We start from the raw sequence: 24720 nt of genomic DNA, 5'->3' as shown, positions 1-24720 counted from the left end.
GCCATGGGGAAAGCCATTTGTCTAGCAAGCATGAAGCCCCTGTGCAGACCTCTCCCATGGGATTGGGGTCACAGTCCCTTCTCCAGATGGTGGGGACGATTCTGAGGGAACACTGATTCCTGGCTTTGAGACAGGCTCATGCAGACCACAAGACATGACCATGGCATCCTCTACAGAACATGGCCCAGCATCCTGCCACGTATCCATGCCATGTTCCCATCAGGGCAGCTCGGCCATCACCCAGCTGGATCTTATTCCAGACAGAGGAAACTGCTGGAAACAGGGGCTGCAATACAAACCATCACAGCGGGACCTGATGCATGCCCTGCTGCATTCCTTGTTCCTGTTGCCCACTGGCTGCCCAGGCAGGGCTCACTCTGCACCCACTGGCCCTGAGGGTGCCCTGCAGGGTGCTGTGCCCTCCAGGCCTTCTCCAGCCAGGCTTCCCCAGCAGCCCTTCCCTGACGCTCCGCACCAAGCCGACGTCACCCGGCCATCAATAGCGCTTGGTTAATTAATTTGATGGGAACAGCAGGGACCACACTTTGCATTTAGTGAACTTCTGAGAACTTCCAACCTCATCTTCATAATTGGCCTCATAAATTCGAGGAAAGAGAGAAATCAGCAAAGCCAGAGCAGCGCGGGAGGCAGGAGAGGCCCTGCACGCGGGAGGGCGGGCGAGTGCGTGAGAAGTGACTCTATTTGGTGTCCTTATTTAATTTTATTGCACAGATCCATCTTCGCCCGCCCCCTCCCTGCCTAGCCCTCTCTCTCCCGCTCTCCCTGCTGAGTTCACCTAATCATGATAAATTCATATTCATTTCCCTGCCTGCTCCAACGGGGGGAGCAGCAGCTCCCCTACATTCGCCCAGCCATGCTGCCATTAGCAAATATTTACTCATGAGCACAAAGTGCTGGAGTTGGAGGCCAAACTACCCTCCCTGCACCCCCTTCCCCCAGCAACCTTCCAGGTTGAGCAGGGCAGGTAAGGATGGGTGTCCTTCCCACAGCATAGGGAGCAGAGTGGGAAGGGCTGCCTAACACCCAGAGCTTTTTCTTTGTCCAGAGATTTTCTTCCTTTTCAATGAAAGAGGCAGAGAGATGCTTGTTGGGGGGACAGGAATTGCCTGAGATCCCAATCTAGGATCACCTTCAGGGTACAGGGATGGCAGAGTGGGAGCAAGGGGCTCTGCATCAGAACCTGAGGGCCTGTCCCAGCTCCACGACTTTCCACTCAGTCTCTAAGTGCTGCTGCTTTTTGTTTTATTTTTAATTTTCAGGATGATCAGACTCACAGCCAGGGAGAGCGGGAGGGGGTGTGCTGGGGACGGGGAATAGCTGAAGCCTCTTCCTGGGAAGCAGAAACCAGGCAAGACCTCGTTAGAGATGCCTAAAACCATGTTTGCTCTCCCTGCCTGCACTGATCCTGGGGACTCAGCACCCACCTCTTCCCAGACACCCCAGGACCCCACCCCTTGTACCTTCTTGCCAAGTGGGGCATGCTGAGGTTTAGAAGAGGCAGGAGGTGGGCTGTTATAAGGGGGTGGTGAGGGATTAGAGGTACAGAGAGGAGCATGTGTGGGGCAACTCTGTCCCCTCTGCCCAGGGCAGGGCTGACTCACAGTGGCACGGCCCAGCCCCTCATGTTTCTCCCCTTGCACCACGATGAGGGAGAAGCAACACCCAGAAAGGTCACCCTCCAGCTGCTCTGGACAAGCTCCTTGTGCTCCTGCACTCCTGCCCCTTTCAACCCCCACACCTACACCCAAGAGAAATGGTCCTTATCCATCCGTGACCCACCTGGCTGCAGTTAGCCACATGAGGGCCCTCTGCCCCCTCCAAAGCTCCTGGGCAGGGATTTGTGGGGTGGGAGGGGACAGACAGACATCAGGCTCATTCCCTCACAGAGCAGGGGACCGGTGGGATTTCTGCCCCAGTGGCCTCTACATGACACATATGTCCTAGGGCCACCCCCTGGCATTTCCCAAGGGGGTGGGCACAAAGTCTAGCCCAGCCTCTCTCTAAATAAAAGCAGGACAAACAGCAGGGTCAGGTGCTGCTGCAGCACCCCTTTGCTACCTGGGTGTGAACTGTAGCCCTGGAGGAGGGATGACAAAGGGGAAGGAGTTGGGGGCAAGCAGTGCCTATTTCCCATACCACTGCTGATGCCTTCAGCACATGGTCCCACAGAGAAGCAGCCTCAGTGCTCCAGGAACAGCAGCTGCCTGCCCTGAGAGCCAGAAGTGTGGTCCAACTTCTGTGACTGCGTGTTCACCTCCACTGAAACCAGGGAAATGGACCAGCACAGGAGCTCCTGGTAAGCCACAGGACAAAGTCCCAACAGTCACAGTGCAGAGAGCAAAAAGACAGAGATACCAAGGGAAAAGTAAGAAGGGATTTATTTATTTATTTATTACACTTCAAATTTCAAAGCACCAAGACATGCCAAAAGACATTCATTTCCCCCAGGTGTCCAGCAGAAATGTTGGGTTGACAAATGCCACTGCTGGGGTGTGGGTCACCCTAGCAAAGCCCCGGCCCTGCTGGTGCCCAGGAGCCACAGAAATGTGCAAACCCACCTGGTTTGTGCCTGCCCCAGCAGCAAACATGCAGCTTTGTCACTGTACCTGGTGGGGCCAGATCCCCCACAAGGGAGCAAGAGCCCTGGGGGCCTGGCACAGAAATGCCCACCATGGCACCTCTGCCAGGAGCAACCACTGCAATACACAAAACAGACAGAGCACTCAATGTCCCTGGGAAATTCATCTCCACAATACAAAACAGTTGAGGTTTCCTGAGATCTAGAATTCACTCCCATGGAACTGGTGGGACCAGCCACATGCACCTGTATACACAAACACACACACACTTTCCCTGATCAAAGACTAGATGACTCCATGGCTTCCACACATAAAAAAAGGAAAAAGTTTTGCTTTGTCCCAGTTCCAAATTAACTATTTCCTTGTGCTTTTCTCTGTCTCCATGCCTCCTACAGACAGACACACAGTGCTGCTGGATTACATTCAGTGCCAATACATTCAAATCTCTCCTGAGCACAGCTCCCCAAGCTGTGAGCTCTGCTCCTCTCCTGCACTAAGAAAGGAGGTCTTGGGCCAGACCAGGGCTCTGAGTAAATCTGGAGGATCCTCAGAACACGAGGCTGGGAGCAAGCAGGTACAGAACCTCAGGTCCCTATGTATCTTTCAAGACTCATCTGGCATCAGGGAAAGCTGCAGGCAGCAAGAGCAGCCTGGCCCTGTGCAATGGGACCCATCAAAGGACATACCAGCTCAGACACAGCAGAAGGACACAGCAGCAGCACAGGTTAACCCCTTGAGGCTCCTGCAGTAGCAGCTGCCAGCAGTAGTGAGGAGGAAAGGCCTGTCACAGAACCAAGCTAGACCTCTGCTACCTTCATTCACAGCTCAGAACAGAAATTGCACAGCGTCAGTGCTCAGATACAGAGGAAGATGCGCCCCACTTCCTTTGTGCCCAAGCACTGTCAGGGGCTGGATCACAAGGTTCTGCAACCCAGTCTTCCAAAGTTGGGGAGAGCAGGGCCAGGGTAGCTGATGGGCAGCAAGCCCTTTTGGTAGCCACACCAAGAGAGCACTTCCAGTGTGGTTCCAGCCCACAGCCTGAGCTGAGGAAGCCACAGAGCTCTGCCCAGCAGCCAGGCCTCACGCTTGCAAGGAGCCCCAGTTTGCTGGGAGATGTTCCTCAGCCTGCAGGCACCACAGAGCCTTTCCACCTCTGGGGAAATCAGATCCTTCCAAGCAGCAGCACAGCACAAGCCCAGGGTGACGCGCAGGCCTCACCAGTCCCGTTCGGAGGGCTCGCGGTAAGGCAGCCCCAGCTGAATGAAGACATCTCTCTCGGTGGGGGTGGGCAGAGCGTGCCCAGGGGCCACCTTGGCACCGCCAGGGCCCCGCACCACGGCCGAGCTGAGCGCGTGCTCCGACAGGCTCATGCCCTTGCTCTTGGCCAGGGCGCGCATGGAGCGGTTGAAGTGAGCCGAGCCCGTGAAGTAGAGCAGGGCGCAGGCGAACTCCCGGTACGGCACCACGATGACGTCCAGGCGGCGGTGGCGCCGCGCGGGCCCCGGCAGGCGGCACACGCCCAGGTACTTCTGCTGATCACCGTTGTCCTCCTGACTCACCAGGTCGTCTGTAAGGAAGCCTGGGAAGAGAGAACAAGGCCAAGAGGAGCTCAGGGGTAGATGGACACCTCCATGCTGAACTCCCCACTGCCCAGAGAGCAGCAGAGGTGTCCCACAACGTGCTGTGGGACACCAGCGATAACACGCTGAGCTGCAGCAATAGTCCCTCCTTAAAACTACAGCTGAGCCAGGTCCAGTAATTTTAAGGACTAACAAGATGTCCCATCCTTAGGAGTAGTGATCACCTATCCTTCAACGAATGCCATCCACCTCATTGCCTCCTTGCCATGGCCATTCTAAGAGCAGCTTCCTGTCCTCTTACCGCTCCTGCGGAGGCTGCTGAGCAGCTGGCTGAACACGCCACGGTGAGACTGCCCATCCGGGTGAGTGACCAGCACATCCACATCTCCACACGTGGCCTTCCCCCGACGGTAGGAGCCACAGGCAACACACACGAGGCCAGGCTTGATGGCCAGGGCAGCTTGTCTGACCTTCAAGAAAGAGGATGAGGAGTCAGAGACCATGCCCTTTTCATTAAGGCAGCAAAGGATCTCGTGCCTGCCTTGAGGCCTGTCCTGCATCTCCAGATGCAGGCAGGGCACACTGCCCCACCAAGAAGGCCGGCCTGCTGTCAGGGGAGGAGTGAGCCAGAGCGGCCTCCACCCAGTCCTGCAAACATCCCGCACAATGCCACACCATACAGTGATCAACCATCAGCTCTTGGGAGCACTGGGTTGGGACAAGCAGGAATATGAAGGGGCAAAGTACTGCACAAGCTTTCAGAGCCTTCAGTTTCTGAGACAGCATGAGATAAGAGGTTTTTCAGCAGGCCTACAAGAACAAGGCTCACCAGCTCTGCCCACAAAGCAAATCAGTTCAACAGGTGATGGTCACAGGCCCTATTTCAAAAACAGAGTTGGGCTTGTGAAGTCTCCCCAGCAGGATCCAATACAGCAGAAAATCTGTGAGTACCCCTTGGAGTTCACTCCTGCAAGGAGCACTGCCTCTGCAGGGGAGCTGGGCTTCCTGACCCAGAAAAAGCACAGTTGTCCCAGCATTTTAGACCAAAGGGATGCCAACATGCTGCTGCCAGCAATCAAACACATAATAAGAACTTCCCCTATTACAGTCTTCTCCAAGCCGGACCCCAGGTCCTGTTTTGTGCAGACAGTGCTAACTCTGATGGCTTCATTCATTACATGTTTAAGAAAGGCTCCAAAGTCTCTGACAGGCCTAAAGTATTCTTGGCCTGATTGTGCCAATCACCCTGCTGGCAGCAAATAATGAGGGGCTCAGCAATTCCTGGTGATGGGGCCATCACAGAGGCTGGGGTTCAGCAAGGCAGTGTCCGTGCCCACAGCCCCTTGTCACTCTTGGGGATCATCCTTCATTAGCAAGAGATAAACCCATTAACCTTTGCCCCAAAGGTGCTCCAAGAAGCCACAAGCCTTTCTCATGCGGAGCAAGCCCTCCTCTGGTGTTTCTGCCCCCCTTCTGGCTTTAAATGAAGATTTCTAGAAAACTCCCAGCCCCACCCGAGAGCCTAAAAGCTCCTCAGATCTCACTGTGACAGGCAGCACAGACAGTGACTAATCCCTCATTCTCTCTCCAGGGCCTGGATCAGAGGTGTGTGCGTGTGTAGGGAGGGAAGCACAGTAATCCCATCAAGATAACAATAGACCCACTCCCAAGAGCCAGCTCCTCAGGCCAGCCTGCCTGGGAAAGGGACCACTCACCACCAAAATGGCTAATCCGGCCCACAGGAGTGACACCCCAGCAGGAGCCTGGCAGGAAGGTATTCTTCATGGCCAGGCCCTGTGGCCGAGTGACAGGGTCACACTGGCTGCTGCTCCCATGGTGACTGGAGAGCACGGGGGTAGCAATGACAGTGTGTCCTCCAGGCTCTCTGCTCACATTAGGGTACACTGGCTTAGCACCCCACAGTTATGGAGTGCCACAGCATCCTACAGCAAGCAGCACTCATTTGCAGCCTGGATCCCCTTTGCTTCCACCAAGGATATCCACCCTCTGTTCTCTAACTGACAACTAGACCACAAGGTGCTCACAGCTCCTTTGAAGGAGCAGCACCAGGGACACCTCAGCTGAAAGCAGACATTCCAGACATGATGAGAGGCAAGAAAGCAGAGCTGGGAACCTGCTTATCCCACCATGCCACATGCAGCCTTCTTCAAAGCAGTGTGTAGGACTAACCCCAGTGAAGTATCCTCCTCCTGGCCAGGCACTCAGACTGAACTTTCTTATGAGGCAAGGTAGAGGCCTTGTGTGCCCATGCCCAAAAAGGGTTCCCCAAGCACTGACCCCAGGCAGAGGAGAGGCTGAAGAGTTCAGCTCTAACACAAGGGCTATTTCCACAGCATGTACTCTCCTGTCATGTCCCAGCAGGTACTGCACTCTGAGGGCCTGTGGCCAAGCTACTCACAGTCTGCTCTATCTCTGCAGCTTCCTCCCGAGGCATGCGCTCCAGGAAATCCGCGTAGTGCTTCAGCCCCACGGCCTGCTGGCTGGTCAGAGCGGCCTTGCTGCGGATGTCATCCAGCGTCCGGAAACCCTAGAGCAGACCAGGTGTGATATTCACACATCTGCCACGACTTTGCTCTTCACACACTTTCCACCAAGATTTGGGAAGATTGTATTTAGCCTGTCTCAAGTTCAGGCCTAGTCACAGCTTCTGAGATCACATGTAAAGAACACTTTAGGGCTGGTTCCTAAAAGAAGGGATTTAGGCAATGGCACTATCCATGCACACCTCTAATGTCCACCCCTCCTCTGACAGAAGGCTACTGCTCTTAAGGCATGGTGTCTCTATACCCTGAAGGAAAACATGCAATGCAGGTAAAAGAACAACACCCCAATGAAGGAAAGCTGACAGCATGAACACAAATGTGTTTTTAAGTCAAGAATCCAGTCACAAAACAAACACTACAGGAAACCAGGCTTCAATAGCTCATGCTCAGGAGACAAACTATTTTTAAAGAAGGAACCCACCCAGTCGGTTGGGCTGCTCCTGTTGGCACAATTATTTCAACCTCATTCTTCTAACTTTGAGACAAAATGGATGGCTACTCTGACAGCTACAGGCCAACAGTCAGCAACTGCATCAGGTCTCATGGCCAACATGTCCTGATTCAAGCCTGGGTCGTAGCAACATCATTGCCATGACTACTGTGACATGAGCTCCAAAAATGATGCTAGAGCAGAGGCAGAATGTCTCCCATTCCTCTTCTCCACATCTTTGTCCTTTACCAATCCCAGCACAACTAAAGTCTCAGCAGGGTGCTGAGACAAAATGGGACCCAATCTCATAGCTCCTCCCCAAAAAAACAGATTTAAATCTGACCTGTAGATATCAGCAATTAAAAACTATTTGTGAAAGTAAATCTCCTACACTCAGCAGCAGTCTTCAAACCATAACCAGAGAGCATCTTGTGTAAGGCACTGAACTTACCTGCTGGTACCACATCTGAGCTGTCTTGACCCCTGCTCCCCAGATGTTGGAAAACAACTCCAGCACAGGCACACTCTCACTGATGTGATCCAGCTTGCGCAGGTGCCCACTCTCCAAGATCTCCAGGATCTTCTCTGCCATCCGCTTCCCAATGCCAGGGATTTTACAGGCTTCCTGGAAAGAAACTAGAGCTGCTACTGGAAAAGCAAAGATCATAGACAATCCCAGGGATTTTACAGGCTTCCTAGAAAGAAACCAGAGCTGCTACAGGAAAAGCAAAGATCATGGACAAGCTGGGGAGCTGCTACTGACTCTGAGCCTGGTTAGTCATTTGATGAGTGGAGGTTACATGGCAGGACTAGTCTTGCCTGGTGGTCTCCTCTCTAGCCCAGGCTTACCTTGGCTGATCAATTCAATTGGAAAAGGACAAGCCTGCAGAATGGGACTGAAACATGAACACACTGAACTGCTGGATTGCCACAGCCCCCAAGACTCATATCCAGCCAGTTTTACATGTTATCACTATCAATGGCCAGTTGCTGTTGATGAAGAGGAAGGTGAAAATGTCTCTGCATTGTGTCTAAGGAAGGCATTTATCTTGAGAGTGTCCAGATCTGGCCCTAAAAGGCTCAGATTCCATTTTTCTACTGTTCTGCAAACACTGTGTGTGGTCAATAATTCTCAACTTGCACTTGCTATACAACTTCCATGGAAGGTCCATCTCCCTGCTCCACCCCCTGGGGAGGTGTTTTACCTGGTAGGAGGTGACTGGTTTGTGGTAGCTCTTAAGTGCATTGATTGCTTTGGAGTAGCCCAGAGCTCTCCACTTGTCCCCCTGGACAGAGTAAGCCTTTGCCAGCACTTCCAGCTTCTCTGTGATGCACTGGTTGTGATTTTCCTTCTTGGTGTTGGAAGACTGGGCACAAACCCACTTGCTGGGAGGCTGGGCCACTGTGTCAGAGCTATCACTGATCTCCTCTGATGATTTCACAGGGTAGTGGCCAGAAATCAATGCTTCCAGGTCTCCCTGGGTGACACCAGCATCTTCTCCTTCACTGTCTTCATCATCAGAGTATTTCTTTAGGGAAAGATCAGAAAACAGCCGTGTGAGAATAAGTACATGCCTGATACAAACCCTTGGCACAAGCTACTCCTGAGATTAGGAAAGGAGAGCACTAACCACCCTCCCTCCTGGCACAGCATGCTCCAACTGCCACCCCTAGAACTGCACACCACAGTTCCTCACACCTCAAGCTACACATGCACATCTCACACTGCACAGGAGACTACACTGCTGTCTACCTGTGATTCAAGCACCCAGGCTCCTCCTACAGCCAAGGCCCTGAGGTAAGACACTGAATAAGTGAGCAACTGCTGCCAGCAGCAAGGTATGACAATGCCAAAACCCCTGACTGGCAGAGATGCTGACTCCCTACTCCCACTGGAAAACCTTTAGCTCATCTGGTGGCAGCATAGGCACATCTCTCACATTCAGACTCAGAAACTTCAACCCCATGATGCAGATGGCAGCAGATAGGCACTGAACTTTGTTTTCAGTTTACAGACACAAAATCTTAACAAGAGTAGTAATTTTAAACCCCCTCATGTTCCCCATGGCTATCTGCAAGAGAAAAGGGGAGGAAGGAATGACACAAAGGACTCCACATTCCTCAGTGACAGAAGAAAGAACCAATGTATGCATTTGCTGATACCCTCAGCATTAAGAATCCTCTGTGTAGACTTAAGAAACAATGAGCCTCGGCTTCAGGTAATGAACAAAAGGGGATAGAAGTGGAAAGCCACACAGGGACTTTGGAGACTGCTTTGCTCACTGGGGTCCCCATCTCCCCTGATGTATAAACACAGGAGTCTATGAAGATCCAAGAGCTTGTGGAAGTAACTCTGAGTGATGCAGGGTTGTTTGGGATCAGTCCAGCAATTACATGCAGCACACCATGTTCTGTTATGAGTTTCAGCAGAGTGTGAGCCTAAGAAGAGCCACATCCTTACAGCCTCTGGTTCTGCTGCCTGAGAAGGTAGGAGGTCTGAAGACACATAGATGGGATCTGTTTTGCAGTCTTGTTTTATAACTTCGAAAACTGGGTAAGATTGAAGATTTGATAGATTTAATTAGTTTAATTTGTCTTGAAATGCAACTCCCTTCAGATGCTGCTCTCTAAGGGCAGCAAAGCCTCAAAAGGCTCAGATAAGTCAGTAAGCCCCTTAAAAGCATATAAAGGAGCATGTTATCCATTCACAACACAGAGAGCTCTGCAGCTGGAGCTGGAAGTAATTCCCATCCTCCTGGCCAGCAGTGTCACAGAGGTGAAACAGCCCTTAAACCCCTGACTCTCTACACTTTGTCAGCAAAGCTGATGGACTCTTTACAACCACATGTGCAAAACCAGCTAGTAGCAACAGGCTACTTGAGAGGGAGACAGGCAGCCTGGGGTGACAGCTCTGGGTTCACAGAGTAACTGGCACTGCTTACAGAGGCTGCCTTGCAGAGAACCACTGCATCTGCATGCCAGTCAAAAAGTGGTTGCTAATCTGACCATAACAGGATTTCCTCACAGGAGTTTACATCCAAAGGCAACACTCCCAGATCAGTCTCTGTTTAGTACAAAACACTGACACCCATCATCTCCTAGAGAAAAAACCATCCACCCAAGCTAGAAAAGACTCTGTGCTTAAAAACTACTTCTAAACTAAGTTTCAGCTTTATTGCTGCAGCTGGGTCTCAAGTATCCCACTCCTCCCCAAATCACATATCCCATTCCTCCTCAAGTCACACACATCTAAGCCTGGGACAATGGATTTTACTGAAACGTCTACAAATGTGGCTTTTGTGCCCTCAGAGAGCTGCTAGGTGAGAGTAATTTCAGGCTTTGAGCAACAACATTTTGGACTGTGTTGCCAGTAATACAAAGCAGCTGCTGGGGATGTTTGAGGTAACTTTGCTACAGACAGATTTGAATTACACAAATGCCCAAGAAGAACTCAGCAAATTTGAGCAAAAATGCAGAGAAAGGCAGGAAAGCTAACAGCAGGGCGCAGATGCTGACTCACAGCAGAAGCCACTAATAACCCAACACAGATATTTCAAGAACACCTCCATGATCCTTCTGGTAGCAACCTGATCCACTGTACAAACATGTGTCTGAACAGGGTGTTTGCCAAGGAGTGGAGAACTGACCCATATGGCTCAGGCAGGAGCATGGGATGAAATATCAGAGACAGTTTCCTGAAAAGAAGATATTCTCAGACAGGGAATATTCCTCAAAAAGACATAAGTGTGTATCACCATAGTGAGCCTTGGCCTGATCAGAGCACCAGGACAGCTTCAGCTGGAAAGTTCTGATGGCAACAGCAATTTAGGGCCACTGTTTCTATTCTTAGTACCTAAAAAGGACACAGAGAAGCAGTAACCATGCCCACAGCCTGAGTCTGGCTCACTGGAACATCCAAACACCTTCCCTTTGCTGAGAAAATCTCACATGGTATCCCTGCAGGGATGCTCTTAGCCAGGAAAAGCAGCAAGCAGGATCTGCTCACAAGGAGATGGATCTGTGCAGGAAATCCTCACCTCAGCCAGTCGCTGCTGCCCAAGGGTGCCCAAGCCTTGCTGTGAGGAATCCAGCTGTGATTCAGTGCTTGGTTTCACTGCTCCCTCCTCTGCTGGGGGCTGCAGTTTTTCTCTGTCCAGGATCTGCTGCTGTTCCTTCTGGAATTCCTCCTCCTCCAGGTACCTGCCATGGATCAGATGTCTCAGTACAGAAGAAGGAGGACTTCTCAACCCCCAGAAGTTTGACCAAGAAATCCTTCTGCATGTTTTGGGATGGACCAAACAACCCACATGAATTGTACTCTCTCAGATCACAGATTAATTACTCTGGCTTTAGCTCAACTCCCCAGTTAACATCTACCTTGCTGATCTGCAACTTCCATTCCTACCTACCTCACTCTTAGACTCTCTTTCCAAAACATTGCCAAAACATTCTGATCCTAATCTGTGCCTGCTGTTCCATTTTTTATTTCCTCTTGTGCCTAGTTTCCAATTTCTCTCTACCTTTCATCTGCAATAAATAAGAAACGGTATTTAATCCTCGGTATTTTTAAGAGACATCTTGTTATCACTGATGGATCAGGAAGAGGTGCCTTTAGCACCTGTAGCAAGTGACAGGACTTGTGGAAGTACTTCTGGGCCCTATTATGTGTTTTGCTACCACACAGAACTTTGAGTCAGGCTCACAGAAGCCACAAGGAGTTGCAGTCCAAGATTTTGAGCAGAGCTCAAACTGTAGTGCTGTTCAGTTTAGGACAGAGGAAATGCAGGGAGGAATGGCAGAGTGGCATTTGCCTACCTGTGAGGGATAAAGACGCCATAGCCAGCAGTGCTCAGCAGCTTCTGGTCCCTAATGCAGGCACTAAGCCAGGCTGCCTTCACCAGCTGCAGCCCCGGGGGCAGCTTGGTGAGCCTGAGGAGCCGGAGGGCGCGGGGGCAGTCCATGTGCTCGGCCACAATGACGTGTGTCACCTCGGGGCACAGCTGGCTGTGAACCACGCCCCCGTTGTGCACAATCTGCCTGCGGAAGATCTCGGCCCTGGCCTGGCCAATGCCGGCTTGCAGCACGAAGGCAACGACTGGTTTCAGCCACTCTGCTGAGGAAAGCACAGCGACACAGTGACAACAGAAACCCCACCCAGCAGGGCTACATCTCTCACACAGGACTTGATGGCATCAGCCCTGGCAGGCAGTCCTGGGGGGCTCCAGCAGGACACACCAAACCAAGCTGGCCATGACCACTACAGAAAACACACTGAGGGCCAGAAAAAGCCCATGGGGAACAGCACTTGCAGTTAACACACTGGGTGTAAGAATTATATCCTGCATCACAGGGACACAGGACTTACCCTCTGGTGTCTCTGTTCCTTGCTCCTTCGGGATCTTTGGAGGGATGCTTTTCTCTGAGCCATCCCTCACCTTCTTTCTCTTGGGAAAGGCTTTGACAATCCCTCGTGGCTCCATAGGCCTGATGGGAAAGGTAGCAGCAATTGCTAAATACAAACAAGAAAGAGGAAGGTTGCTTAGATCTTACCTAACCACAACTCAAGATTCACTCATGTTGTTCACTGTCTTTGTTGTTCTGAAGTTTTTTGTTGTTGCCTTCCAAAAATGCTCAGCTTGAGGGAGGCAACCAGAATCAAGAATTGCAGCCCACAAGGTCAGGAAAACCAAAATCAGAAAGTCACTTAAGTTAACCATACCTGAATGGCTTAGAAACCTCTACAGCTGAGTTCTTACAATGCAAAGCATTCAACTATTTTAACAGTATAGAGCTTCTATCTGCTCAGCCTAAAGAAGCAACTTTATTTCCCAGGCATTTCTTAAGCACATTCCCAAGAGGGAAACACTTCTCCTGCCAGGGCTGAAATCCAGTCACCTATGAGACAAAACTCTGATTGACACCAAGTGTTTCACACAGCCACAAGAGGAAAATTCCCAATTTGGCTTCATCTGGAAATAGCAAATTACTAAAGATTAACTAGCCAAGTTCAACATGGGTACAACTGTAGCTTTACCATGACAAGCCTTGCAAATGCAAACTTTGGAGCTTGAACTACCAGGACACAAGGAAGCTCAGTTTTTTGTAGCCCAAACAAGCCCCAAATCACTGTATATCCCAACAGCCCCCTCCCTGTGGCTGCAGCGCTGAGTTCACACCAGCTTGGTTTCCTCTCTGTGCAGCACTCCGTGTTTCTCTTACAGTTCTCACACACAGTCCACCACAAACCTATCCTACCCAACCTGGAAAAGCTGAAAATGGTCCCATCGGGCCATGGCTTCCTGCTATGGTCAACTTCTCATCTGAACACTAAACATAATCCTCTGAAGACCAACCCAGAGCTCGACTCAAGTCCTCACTTCTGTGAGGAAGAGTTCAGCTCCATGGGAACAGAAATCCCGCTACATTTCTAAAACTCACCTTCGCTGAAACGGTTCAGTTTTCAGGACGTTTTAACAAAAAAAAAAAAAAAAAAAAAAAAAAAAAAAAAAAAAAAAAAAGCCCTCTGGAAACAGTAATCCTTTCTATAAGATAAAGCAAAAGCCCCCACCAAAAGCCCGCCAAGGTTCAGGGTGCCCAAGTCCGTTGCAGGGCTGGGCAGTGTGTTTCTGCAGGCTGTATTTGAACTCCTATAAACCACAACGCACCGAACCTGCCTTGTCAGCCTCCTCAGGCCGCCAAGGTCTCAAGGCACCAACCCGGGACTGGCAAGAACGACCCCGCAGACTCGCGGCTGTGCCCGGGGAAAGGCCCCGAAGGAGCGCGGGCCCGGGGCCGGGCAGGGCCGCGCTCGGCTCGGCCGGGCCGGAAGCGCTTCCGGGCGGCGGGCGGAAGTTTCCGCGTTGCCGCGGCGACGGCGCGGCCGCCATGGCGGTGCCGAGCTGGCTGGAGCGGCTGCGGGCGGCCGGCAAGACGGCGCTGGTGCAGGACGGTAACCGCGGGGCGAGGGTCGGGATAGCCGCGCAGTGAGGGGTGGTCCTGCAGCGAGCGGGCGCGGAGGGGAGCTCTCCTGGGCACAGCCCCGCAGCCCGGGCCCCAGGGAAGGACACAAGGCCATAACGCAGGCGGTGGGACGGGGTCCCGGACCATGGGATAGGGCCCCAGGCAGTGGGGCAGAGCCCTTTACCCAGGGATAGGTGTATCCCGTCTCCTCTCACCACCTGCCTTGCCTCTAGGGAAGCGGAAGATCCACTACTTGTTCGAGGATGGGAAGGAGATGGCCGAAGAGTACGACATTAAGACTGGCCAGTTAATAAGTAAGTGTTGCTCTGCAGGGCAGTGGGTCTGTACCACCTAGTCAGGAACAAATCATCCCTGCCTATTCTGGGAGACAGGCATGTCTGTAGCAGAATTTTGTAGGGTCCAGCTTGCAGCCAGGCTTCTCTGACTTTCATGGCATAGCAGACCTTGCTGTCGCCCAGGATCTCCCCCAAACACCCCCTCTGTCACAACACACTAGGATGGACTAGATGGGATTGCCAACATAGGTGCCAGGCACCAAGTCTGTACCACATGAAGGGCTGAAATACGCTTTTTGGTGGCTTCTGCTACCACAAACAAAGTGTTTGCTTATGGCTCCTGTCCAAAACCACATCAGCTGCAGCACAGCACCTGTCGCAACCCCACCATGGCTTCAGCACCAAGTAGCAAAAGAGAGGCATTCAGCACAGAATGTCTGACCTAGGAATAGGCCAACTAGCAGATCAACTCACACCAAGATCGAAATTACTGGAATTAAGATACATGTATTCATATCATCTCAGTGTGCTGGGCAGCTTTTGCAGTCAGGTGCTGGAGTTATTGAAGAGCAGAAGAATGAAAACCCTCCTTCTCTCTTCCCCAGGTAGAAAATGGCGAGAGAAGAACACCCTTGGGGGCACGGGCAAGTGGCAGGTGGAAGTGGGAGAGCCAACCTCGCCACTCCTGGGAGCACTGGAGTCAGAGCTTATAACAGAGAGCAGCTCAAATGTACGTAAGGGTCTGCAGGTACCACTGCACCTAAAACTGCCTTGTCTTGTCCTTACAGCAGTAGTTGGTAGAGTGCAGATCACCAAGAGACAGCCTTAAAGCAGCCAGCACTCTGCTACAAATCACCCCAGAACTGCAGGGCTGAGTAGAAAGAAGGCACAGCTTAGGTTTTTTAGGAGTCTTCAAGACATTTGTAGTTTCCTTAAGAAACGAAACTGTACTGCTGTGTTGGCCAACTGCTATCCTGTCTTGAAAGAGCAGGGTGACAGGAAGGCCAGTGCCAGGACAAGTCAGGGGATAGAAAACAAAGGTGATAGCAATGAAAGGCACAGGCAGTGCATAGCAGGCTGCTCCCTAATAGGGCACAGCTTGTTTCATCTTCATACCCCTCTAGCTGAGGGCACAGCTGGTTTAGTCTCTCATCATCTTTTCAGAAGCTATGTGTCTGAAACACAAGCACAGCTCTGCACCACAAACTGGGGCAGAGCTAGGACTGAATCCAGCAGGTTCCTAGAGCAGGCAGAGCTCAGTATTTGGTTGTCTGTGACCCTGTAACCCTGTACTGGCAAGGCTTCCTGAGTAAACACTTTCAGCCTCCTGCAAGCAGTGTCCTGGGCAAAGGCAGAGCAACCTTAGTTGTAGGAAGGTGGTGCTCAGGCAGCTTCTTCAGTTACTCCTTAATGCTCCAGTGTGAAAGAATAGCTATCCCCATGTGGAGTCTCACAAGGTAGTAGAGGAAGGAGACAGGGAGGAGAGGAGACAGCTGGAGGGGCCTTGCTAAAGGTACTTGTTTGCTGTAGCCTATCTTCATGAGGAAGGATACCCTGAGCAGCTTCCAGTGGCGGATCCGTAACCTCCCCTACCCCAAAGAGGTCTACAGCGTCTGCGTGGAGGAGGAGCAGCGCTGCTGCGTCATCCGGACCACCAACAAGAAGTCAGTAAGGACAGCACTGCTGGTGCTGACAGTCCCCTGGGGTGGGCAGGCACAGGGGGCAGGCTAGTGATGGCACAGGGGGCTGTCCTCTCTTCTGTCCCAGTGTGCAAGGGCTCAGGGGCCTCACCTTGCAGCACATGTCTCCTGCTGCCCAATTTCCACTCCCAGCTGCCTCAGACACGTTTGCAAGTAGGGCCCCCCAAGCTCTGCATTGGCCATTGCAAACTCATCTTGGTTCCTGTAGGGTGGTGCTTGCAGTGTTCTTACCCTGTCAAATATCACTTTCTCAGAAAAATAAAGTAGGAGCCTTGCAGACTTCTTGAAGCTAGAATATTCCATTTTCTCTCTCTGATTTTAGTCACTGCATCTCAGAATGCTGCAGGATTCAACATGGACGGCAAAATCGTGGGCACCCAAACAGATCTCCCTGCATAAACATGTCCAATAGTCACAGTGCCAGTGATATGATCTGGAGGTAGCAAGCAAAAAAAGGCAGACTGAATCTGGGAAGGAAGCCCCACAGTGTTCTGCCAAGAGAGATTTGAGATGGGAGGATGAAAACAGAAAATGTTGTTAAAGCCACATCTTGCAGTGTCAATACATGGCATCTCACATGGAATGAAAAACACACCGTGTCCCAAAGCATCTACAGCTTCAGATAAGCCAAGACGAGCTGTAGTATTGGGAAGTGAGTGCACGGAACGAGCCTTGGGAACACAAGGGAAGCTGATGGAAGTGGCTCTAGGTGGTGCTGTCGGCACAGAACTGCGGCCCCTCTGCTGCCGAGGGCTTCGCGAAGCAGCACCCGCGAGTCTCCCGGCAAAGGGCTGCTGGAGCTCTGCACATCAGCACACCTGGGGGCTCAAAACCAGAAGGCTGGGAAGAGGAAAGTTAACCCATAGAAACAGCAAGAAATTACACCTCTAATACAGAAAGATGTTGGCCTAAATGCACACAGAGGGATTCACAGAACAGTGGTGCTTTAGTAGGGAGACCCACGTAGCAAAAGATGAATGAGATTCCCATCAGCCACACATGGATATCCGTGGAGCTAGGACAGGAATGGAGTACTTGATCCTAAATCCAACCACATACTGTCACAGACAGGCTTATCTACTCCCAGTCCTACTGATAGTTGTGTGTATGTGGGAATTTCCTGCTTAGGTGGCATAAGGTTATAATGTAGCACTGAGGCTTTACCTATGCCCTACCTGACTTCTGGTTCTTTTGTACTGCTCTCAGGAGAGTCTTCCATGAGCAGCTCACACTTGTTCTCTCACAGACTGGTGCCAGAGGACCCCACAGCAACTCATGGCCTGTGTCTGACAGTTAAGGACTTTTAGAATTAAAGCTGAAAGCCACCTCACTGAGGACAAGAATGACGTTGCTGTCAGTAGGGAGCAGGGACAGACACCAGCACTAGCACACTTAGTACAGGCTCCAGGATATCTTAGATCATTTCTCCTGGGTCTCAGCCAGGGCAAGGCACCACTCAGCAACTAATTCCAAGATAGCAACAGCAGCATGGAATCCACAGAGAGAGCGCACATCCCTACGGGAGAGAAAGGAAGCCTCGGAGCCTCTCCAAGCCTTGGAAGTCAGCCATGCTGCTTCTGAGCAACAGAGCTGTGCTGACCGCCAGCCAGAGGCACAAGTAACAGGATGGGCTGCCAAGTCACTACTAAGTAGCTCAGCTCTAAATTCTCAGCATACCAGTAGCAGTTTTCCCTACGGGCTAACAAAAAGTGGGTTTCCAGTAGGAAAATAATAGAGGTGATTTCACATACGGACTGTGGATCACGGGCCAGGACTCGGGCTCAGAGTGTAATACTGCCCCTTGGCCATGGGGTGAGAGGAGAGGGCAGAGAATCAGCTTGCATTGGCTGGGATAACCACCCATCAGCTACCTCCCCAGCCCAGACAGGAGCTCTTCCACCAGTCACTCTGTTCCCCCTGGCCACGGCAAGGGCTGCTCAAGTGGGATTTGCTTAAAACCTCTTGCTGTAAAATAAATCCATTAAACTGAACTCTAAAAACAAACCTAGAAAGCCACCTCCCCAAACACCAAACCTGATTCAATTATTGTAGTGAGAGGCAGTGGTAATGTTAGGAGGAGGAGGGGTTGGCAAGGCAGATCTGGTTTCCTTTGATCTTGTCACAGATTTTAGTTTGAGGCCAGCCAAAGCCATTCTTCTCCCCTTCTCCTTAGTCCTGGGGCAGCAGAATGCTGCTGTTTCATTGATGACTCCCAAGGCCCTTTGAAACAGTGGGTTTTTTTCTGTGTACTGCTTTTTTTTTTGTCTAATCGGTAAGAAGTTAACACTTCCTTAACATGTCTTTGTGTTCATCTAATCTCTGCTGTTTAACCTTTGACATCTCCCTTATTATCCATGTCTGCCACCTTTTCCAAATACCGACAGCAGTGACAACACAGAACGGTTTGAGCCCTGCGGTAACAAGCCGTGTACATTCCTCCCACTGCACCGGGAAAGCCATTTGCCCTTTGTAGCTGTTTTCACCGTGACTTGGAAAATAAACTGCACTTTGGGCAGAGGTAGCTCGAGAGGCCAAGCCTCACACACGGCCAGCTGAATTGAGAACCACCCCTCATGGTAGCAGCCACTACCTATTCCCATTCTGCTACAGGCACCTCAGTACCAGCTACAGGCTAATTCCTTGGAGAGGATTGCCCACAAGAGTGTTGGAAGAGACTAAGAACCCAGCCCTGCCTCTAGGTGGGCACAGGACCACCAGCCAGTGTATTTGGTACAGCCCCAGAGAGAAGCTGTAGATGCAAGGCAAACAATGCCAAGCACAGAAGATCTCAGGCAAACACAGACACAAGTCTACTGCGTTCTGGCTCCACAGTCTTAGAAAATCTCTTACCTGGCAAAAACCTCTCTGTCCTGTGCTTGGTTGTGAGAGGTTACTGGAAGACTGGGATAGAAACCAGGGAGGGAACTAGGAGAGCTGTAAGTGCAGAGGAGCACCACAGCCACCATGCAGAGATGCTGCAGAGCAGAGGCTCAGGTGGTTGTGGGCAGTTACACCTGGAAAACTGCGCCCGGGGTATGCATGAGCACCACCATGCCACCAAAGCAAGAAGCTACCTAGGAAGTGCAGCAAGAAGTTAAAAAGAAGGGTTTAGGAAGGATTGCAACACAAAATGGTGCATCACAGAGGAAAGTTACATGGCACAAGAGCTTTGACATCCATTTTGACAAAAGCTAAAGGAAGCTGTTACTTAGAGGTAATGAGAGGCCATGGACAAGGAAAAAGACAAGGAACACTTTGGTAGGGCTGAGTAGTCTAACCTTAGCTGGCAGTACACATACAGGCATGCTGGAGGGACCAAGCCTGCTGTCACACACCAGAGCTCTTCAGGACTTTGCCAGCTCTGGTTTCCAGTTTGGAAGTTTGTTTCTAGTGCTCCTGCTAACCTGGGGGCATCGGCAGGCACACAACATGGCACAAGGGCCTGCTGCCAACCCTGAGAGGTCTGTTGTCCTCATGTACACTTTGTAGACCAGCAGGCTGTGTCTCAGCACTCCTAGTGGCAGAATAGAAACCCCACCTTCCTTATTTCTGTCTCCTCTCTCATTTGTAGGTACTATAAAAAGTTCTCTATTCCTGATCTGGACCGATATCACCTCCCCTTGGATGCAGCTGCCCTGAGCTTCACCCATGCTAACAACACCCTGATCATCACGGTGAGGTTTTAACCATGCACATCAGCACTCTGCCCTTCTCTTTATGTCCACAAAGAAGCTAAAGTTCTTACATGTGGGGAAATGAAGCAGAGCTGAGGGTCACCCATGCAGCTCCTTCTCTGTCACATAGACAGTGGGAGTTTCAGATTACACTGGGCGTGCTGACACTAGCCAAGAGATCCCAGGTGGCAGGAGAGGCCCTGCTTGCTGCTCAAGGTGACATGCAGGTGGAAGAGTGTCTGTCGTGCCCTGTTTTCCATGTATTATCTCCCTCAAGCCTGAGCAAGCCTCCACTCTCAGGGACATTAAGTTTCTCTTGTCTCAGAGCATAAAAGCCCAAGGACCTGCTGCACTTTGAGGTCTCAGAGTCTTAAAACAGTACAATAAAAAATAATCACCTGCTGCTTTGTGTCAGAGAGGGAACACTTCCAGACACATGGCAGAAGCAAGAGACTAGGAACATGGACACACTTGCAACTTCTTGTTGCAAGGAGCAGACAGATGCTTTTGAGCAACAGGTGTTTGCCTTATTCAGTGCAGACTCAGCTACACAGAGGGCACACCCTCCATGAGAAACCTGGCAGCAGACCTGGGCTGCACGTGCAGAGGAGATGGGCCAAGAGGAGCACCTTGAGTCCTCCTGAGCTTCTGTTTGCTACTGGCCAAACCTTGCAAAAAGCACCTGCATCCACCACTAAGCTGCAGCTGGGTGAGAGGCCTCTGAGGGGAAGACAGAGGAACTGCAACTTTTCCTTCTCTCTGCATAAAAAAAAATAATGCATATTTTATATACATATATATTATATATGTATATATAAAACACTTGTGATCATATGGTCAGTGAGCACAGCAAGGATCTGCTTGCCAGGATATTCCAGAGGGGTTGGTGGGGGCCAAGATTCCACACCTAACTGGAAAGTTTTACTTGCACCATAAAAGACACTCCAGAACTTGGCAAATGTCTTTAGCCTGATGGCACCACCTCTCTAAATGGGCTTCAGAGGCTGCTGGTAAGGGCAAGGCCTCCCTTGGCAGGAGGGCCCTTGCTGGGCTGGCAGCAACAGGCTGCAGTTGGTCTGCTTGGAGCAGAGGCTGAACAGGAGTTCAGGAGCACTAAGGGCATTTCTCTCTGTCCTACAGTACCAGAAGCCGAAGGAGATCCTGGCTGCAGAAGAGCAGCTGCAAAAGGAGCTGAAGAAGATAAAGGCAGCTAACAGTGGGGATGGAGACTGTAAGACCCAGTAGGCAGTGGCTGCTAAGAGGTTGAGGTGAGGGGCAGCTCTCTGGCACAGCTTCATGGTGTTTATTTTGCCTTATCTAATAAAAATGGGTTTGTTGTTAACAGAGTAATTTGGAGGAATCTCTGTAAGCCTAGGAAGATGGCAGGGCAGTTGACCTGTCTGCTGCCCTGGCCTGCTGATTTATGCAGACACTTCATAAAACTGTAGATTGGTTTGTGTTGGAAAGGACCTTAAAGGTCATCTCATTCTAACCTCCCTGTCATGGGCAGGGACACCTTCCACTAGACCAGACTGCTCAAAGTCCCATCCAGCCTGGCCTGGACCATTTCCAGGGATGCAATAATCCTTTTGTGAATTGTGGGAAGCTGTAGTTTGCAAAGGAAGCACACCACATCGACAACCAGCAGCCCTGTCCCCATCCAACATGACACCTTGGGAATTCCCCATTGCTGAAGGCAGTAATGTTTGGAAAACAAGAACTCCCTCCTCACAGCCATTACTTGCCTGAGATGAGCTTGGGAGCAGCTCCCTCCTGTGCAGTTATGCAGCTCCTCCATGCAAGTCAGGATGCTCTGGTGACTTTGCTATCTCTGCAAACAGCATCAATGTTTAGACCTGAGTGGGCACAGCCTATGAAACAGGGTAAAGAGGAAGACATGCAGCTGCTTCCTTAGTGCCAGCCATCCACAACGTGACAGGGCTGTGCAGAGGGCAGGGACCAAGATGCAGCTGCCTCCATTGGCATGGCACAGAGGGGAAGCAGTGGCAGAGCCCACTTGGATGTGTCTACAGGACCCCAGTAAATCACATCCAGGTGTTCATACTAGTCTGGTTTGCTGCTTCATTAAGCAGGCACCAAATGGGTCACAGATCCTAATTTTTGAATTCTTGTTTGAAAAAGTGACAGGAGATCCAAACTCCCAGGAATCGCCTTCAATGCAGCAGTGTCACAGGGTCTAGCCAGGGAGAGAGATCTATAAGACATGGAGACAGGATCTGAAAATAGGTCCAACCTCCCCCACCCACCCAGGCCCCTGCAATCAGCAGGTAACATCACAGCCCTTCAGAACTTGAAACAAAACATACAATCTCTTTTGTTTCCTTTCAGTTTTATTTAGCATAACGCGACCATTTCAGCCCTGCCAAGTGCATAGCCTGACCTGACGGCCAGCTTGGGGAGGCACACTGAAAGCAGGGCTGGCTCTGCCTTTTAGCTCAATTGTTGCTCTTGGCTGTGAAGGACAACACAAGCAGCTGTCAGAACAGCAAGTTAAGGAGAAAGGTGGGCCTCGCTCCAGGCACCCTTCCCTTCCACCAAATCAGTTCACCCCACACACAGCCTAGTCTTGTTTCACATGCTTAGAGCTTGGCTGATCTCAAACTGATCAGCACAAAGCTGATGGGGCATCCTGGCTCAACCTGCCCCTCAAATGATGTATCCACAGGAAAAAAAAGGAAGGAAAAAGAAAAAGAAAAGAAGTAACACAGTCAATAAAACAATTCCTGACTTGCACAAAATAAAAAGGGTAAAGACAATTGGCCTATTATTTTCACTAACAGGCAGGTACGGTTGAGAAAGTTTGGCCCTTTGTGCACTCTTCATTGTAGCTTTCTGGCAGGCAAAAACCTCCCTTCAGAAGCCTTGTGGGCCTTTCTCACCTCTCCTGCCCTGCAATTCCCTGAGCCAAGTGTCAGCTCTGCTGAGTTGGGGTCACCAGAAGCAGCTGTGGTGCTCTTCACGAGGCCGTGAAGTCCAGGACGTGCAGGGCTGACGCCAGGGCAGCGTACAGGTGGGTGGTACTGAAACGGAGGCAGTACACTGGGCTGCTGGTGGGTGAAGACAGGTGAAAGCTCTGCAAAAAACAGGAGAATCAACCTTTCAGAAACAAGGTCAGCCCAAAGATGCTGGGTGGTGTTACAGATCCAAAGGCTGAGATGTCTGAGAAAGCAGGTTTTCCCTGCATATAGGGTAGGTTTGCCATGGTGGACTAGCCCCAAAGACAGCCCAGCAGCCCCTCTTTCTTCTTCCCACAAGGCATGCACACTGGGCTGCCAGAGAACAGCTGAGAAGCTCTGCTGCTGCTCAGTCTCCCACTGGTGCTCACCTGCAGGCACCGAGTCTGCCGCTTATCCCAGAGGCGCACCACACCGTAGTAGGAAGAGCCGCTGGCAATCATATGGTTCTTATCACTCCTTATGCAGTACAGGGCACTGTCATGGGGCTCTTCCCACTCCTGGACGCACTTCCTGCAAGGGCAACACAAACCAGAGCAGGGCTGAGCCTCCATTCCTCCATCCACTTTGCCTGAAGGAGCTAATTCAGTGAGAGCTGATTCCCAGACGCTGCACAAGGACAGTGCAGGAGCCTCACGTGGGCCCCAGCAGGGCAGGCTCACCTGGTGCTGGTCCGTATGTCCCAGTAGCGGATGTAGGTGTCATACCCACAGGACAGGAGAAGGGAGGGCGTTTCGTAGAACACATCCAGGACTCCAGCTCCACGGTGGAAGTCGGTCCCTAAACAGGTCAACAGCTGACCACTGCAATGAAACACATTAGGTGGAAGAGTCATTCAGAGCGAAAAGCCCTTCCAGTTCAGCTGGCCAGAGCAGAGATGGTGTCACAGAAGTCTTCCAGATCTCATTTCTGTGATATAACAGAATACAAAAGCCCACATAGTTTTTGTCTCCCACCCCCAGCTTCTACTATTGGTTGGGCCATTAACCATGAAGGGTCATGAAGGGTGACCAGCAGGAGTCCCAGCTGGAAGAGGAAGAGCCAAGGTACAGGTGCAGCTGACCCCCAGCAGAATGGGAGAAGTGACCAGTATTCTGAATTATATGGCTCCACTTCCATAGGAGACAACTCCCAGCTTAGTGAGACTCCAAAGAGTCTACAAGAGCCATTTACAGGTTCAATCCCATCCCATACTGTCCTTCAAAATACGGTCTACTGCGATATTTTCCTAGATCTTTGACACACAGCACAGATCCACAGGCAAATCAGACTTTCCCAACCCAGTCTGCCATGGCTGCTCTCCTCAACCCCCTCCAGTTATACCACATTCTACAAACACCATATCTGGGGCTGAATGAAATAGGTCACAAGCAACCACCCCAATGATCAATCATCTGGAGATGACTTTCCAAAGGCTAGATTTTTCTCCTTTTCCTGACCCCTTCCTCCTTTTTAATTCCTTGCTTGCAGTGAAAGAGCAAAAGCAAGATCTCCATGAAGCTGTATGCTGAGTGCTTTGTGGTGGTATCACTCTGCTGCTTGTTTATATGCAAACCAGCAGCTCACCTGGTGGATAGTGTCTGGTGAGGTCCCAGCCTGCCAGACTTCAAGAAGAAGCTTGAGCCTCTTCCCTGGGTCACACGGAATGGCATCAGGTGCATGGCAAAGCCTGTCCCAGTGTCATTCCACCTGCTGCAGCAGCCACTAGTATTCAGACACGACAGACTCTTGGGAATGGAGTGGGCAATCTGCCCAGCTTCTTGAAATGGCCACCTATTGCAAACCCTCCTTTTTTTCCTTCTCCTTCTCCTCACACCCTTTACAGCAAAAATGCTGGACACAATAAAACTTGAAGCACCTGCTTTTCAAACTCTGCTGCACGGCCACCCCTCACCAACAGCCTCCTGTTTCTCAGGACAATGAAGCAGTCGTGAAAGCCAA

General features: G+C 51.1%; 3 protein-coding genes across 7 annotated transcripts in view; 1 reads left to right on the top strand and 2 right to left on the bottom strand.

Annotated features, from left to right (window-relative positions):
• Positions 1-2413: 2413 nt before the first annotated feature.
• On the bottom strand, positions 2414-13924 carry POLL (DNA polymerase lambda). 4 transcript variants are annotated; one of them, XM_058028992.1, is made up of 9 exons: positions 13840-13924; positions 12540-12683; positions 11990-12287; positions 11212-11374; positions 8380-8703; positions 7626-7799; positions 6600-6728; positions 4482-4650; positions 2414-4179 (listed from the first exon to the last, which is right to left on the bottom strand). In XM_058028992.1, the coding sequence occupies exons 2-9, from the start codon at positions 12652-12654 to the stop codon at positions 3815-3817; spliced, it is 1737 nt and encodes a 578-aa protein (XP_057884975.1). In that variant the 5' UTR covers positions 12655-12683; positions 13840-13924; the 3' UTR covers positions 2414-3814. The 4 variants fall into 4 exon arrangements, with proteins under 4 accessions (XP_057884975.1, XP_057884973.1, XP_057884977.1 ...); XM_058028990.1 differs by lacking the exon at positions 13840-13924 and adding an exon at positions 13613-13645; XM_058028994.1 differs by lacking the exon at positions 13840-13924 and adding an exon at positions 13613-13645 and having other exon boundaries at positions 11990-12284.
• A 122-nt stretch (positions 13925-14046) lies between these two features.
• Positions 14047-21154, top strand: DPCD (deleted in primary ciliary dyskinesia homolog (mouse)). Its single transcript, XM_058028996.1, has 6 exons — positions 14047-14123; positions 14368-14448; positions 15036-15160; positions 15961-16094; positions 19702-19804; positions 20945-21154. Exons 1-6 carry the CDS (start codon positions 14060-14062, stop codon positions 21047-21049), a joined length of 612 nt encoding a protein of 203 aa, XP_057884979.1. The 5' UTR covers positions 14047-14059; the 3' UTR covers positions 21050-21154.
• A 983-nt stretch (positions 21155-22137) lies between these two features.
• FBXW4 (F-box and WD repeat domain containing 4) overlaps positions 22138-24720 on the bottom strand; it is a 60094-nt gene continuing 57511 nt past the window's right edge. For both annotated transcript variants that reach the window (XM_058029132.1, XM_058029131.1), the window contains 3 exons: positions 23442-23582; positions 23151-23292; positions 22138-22898 (listed from right to left, as the gene is read on the bottom strand). In XM_058029132.1, coding sequence (XP_057885115.1) covers positions 22782-22898; positions 23151-23292; positions 23442-23582 — 400 coding nt within the window. In that variant the 3' untranslated portion in view covers positions 22138-22781. The remainder of the gene's footprint in view (positions 22899-23150; positions 23293-23441; positions 23583-24720) is intronic.

The sequence above is a fragment of the Melospiza georgiana genome, chromosome 8, assembly GCF_028018845.1.
Source record: "Melospiza georgiana isolate bMelGeo1 chromosome 8, bMelGeo1.pri, whole genome shotgun sequence".
Lineage (NCBI taxonomy): Eukaryota > Metazoa > Chordata > Aves > Passeriformes > Passerellidae > Melospiza > Melospiza georgiana.
Note: the sequence above shows the minus strand (reverse complement) of the source record. Positions and strands in the feature narration are given on the sequence as shown.

Excerpts from the sequence above, each read along its gene's own strand:
- DPCD (XM_058028996.1), top strand. The coding sequence starts at position 14,060 with ATGGCGGTGCCGAGCTGGCTGGAGCGGCTGCGGGCGGCCGGCAAGACG. Across the intron at positions 14,449-15,035 it reads TAAGACTGGCCAGTTAATAA|GTAGAAAATGGCGAGAGAAG; the intron begins GTAAGTGTTGCT and ends TCTCTTCCCCAG. Across the intron at positions 19,805-20,944 it reads ACAACACCCTGATCATCACG|TACCAGAAGCCGAAGGAGAT; the intron begins GTGAGGTTTTAA and ends TCTGTCCTACAG.
- POLL (XM_058028992.1), bottom strand. The coding sequence starts at position 12,654 with ATGGAGCCACGAGGGATTGTCAAAGCCTTTCCCAAGAGAAAGAAGGTG. Across the intron at positions 12,288-12,539 it reads AGGAACAGAGACACCAGAGG|CAGAGTGGCTGAAACCAGTC; the intron begins GTAAGTCCTGTG and ends TGCTTTCCTCAG. Across the intron at positions 6,729-7,625 it reads CTCAGATGTGGTACCAGCAG|GGTTTCCGGACGCTGGATGA; the intron begins GTAAGTTCAGTG and ends GGTCTGCTCTAG.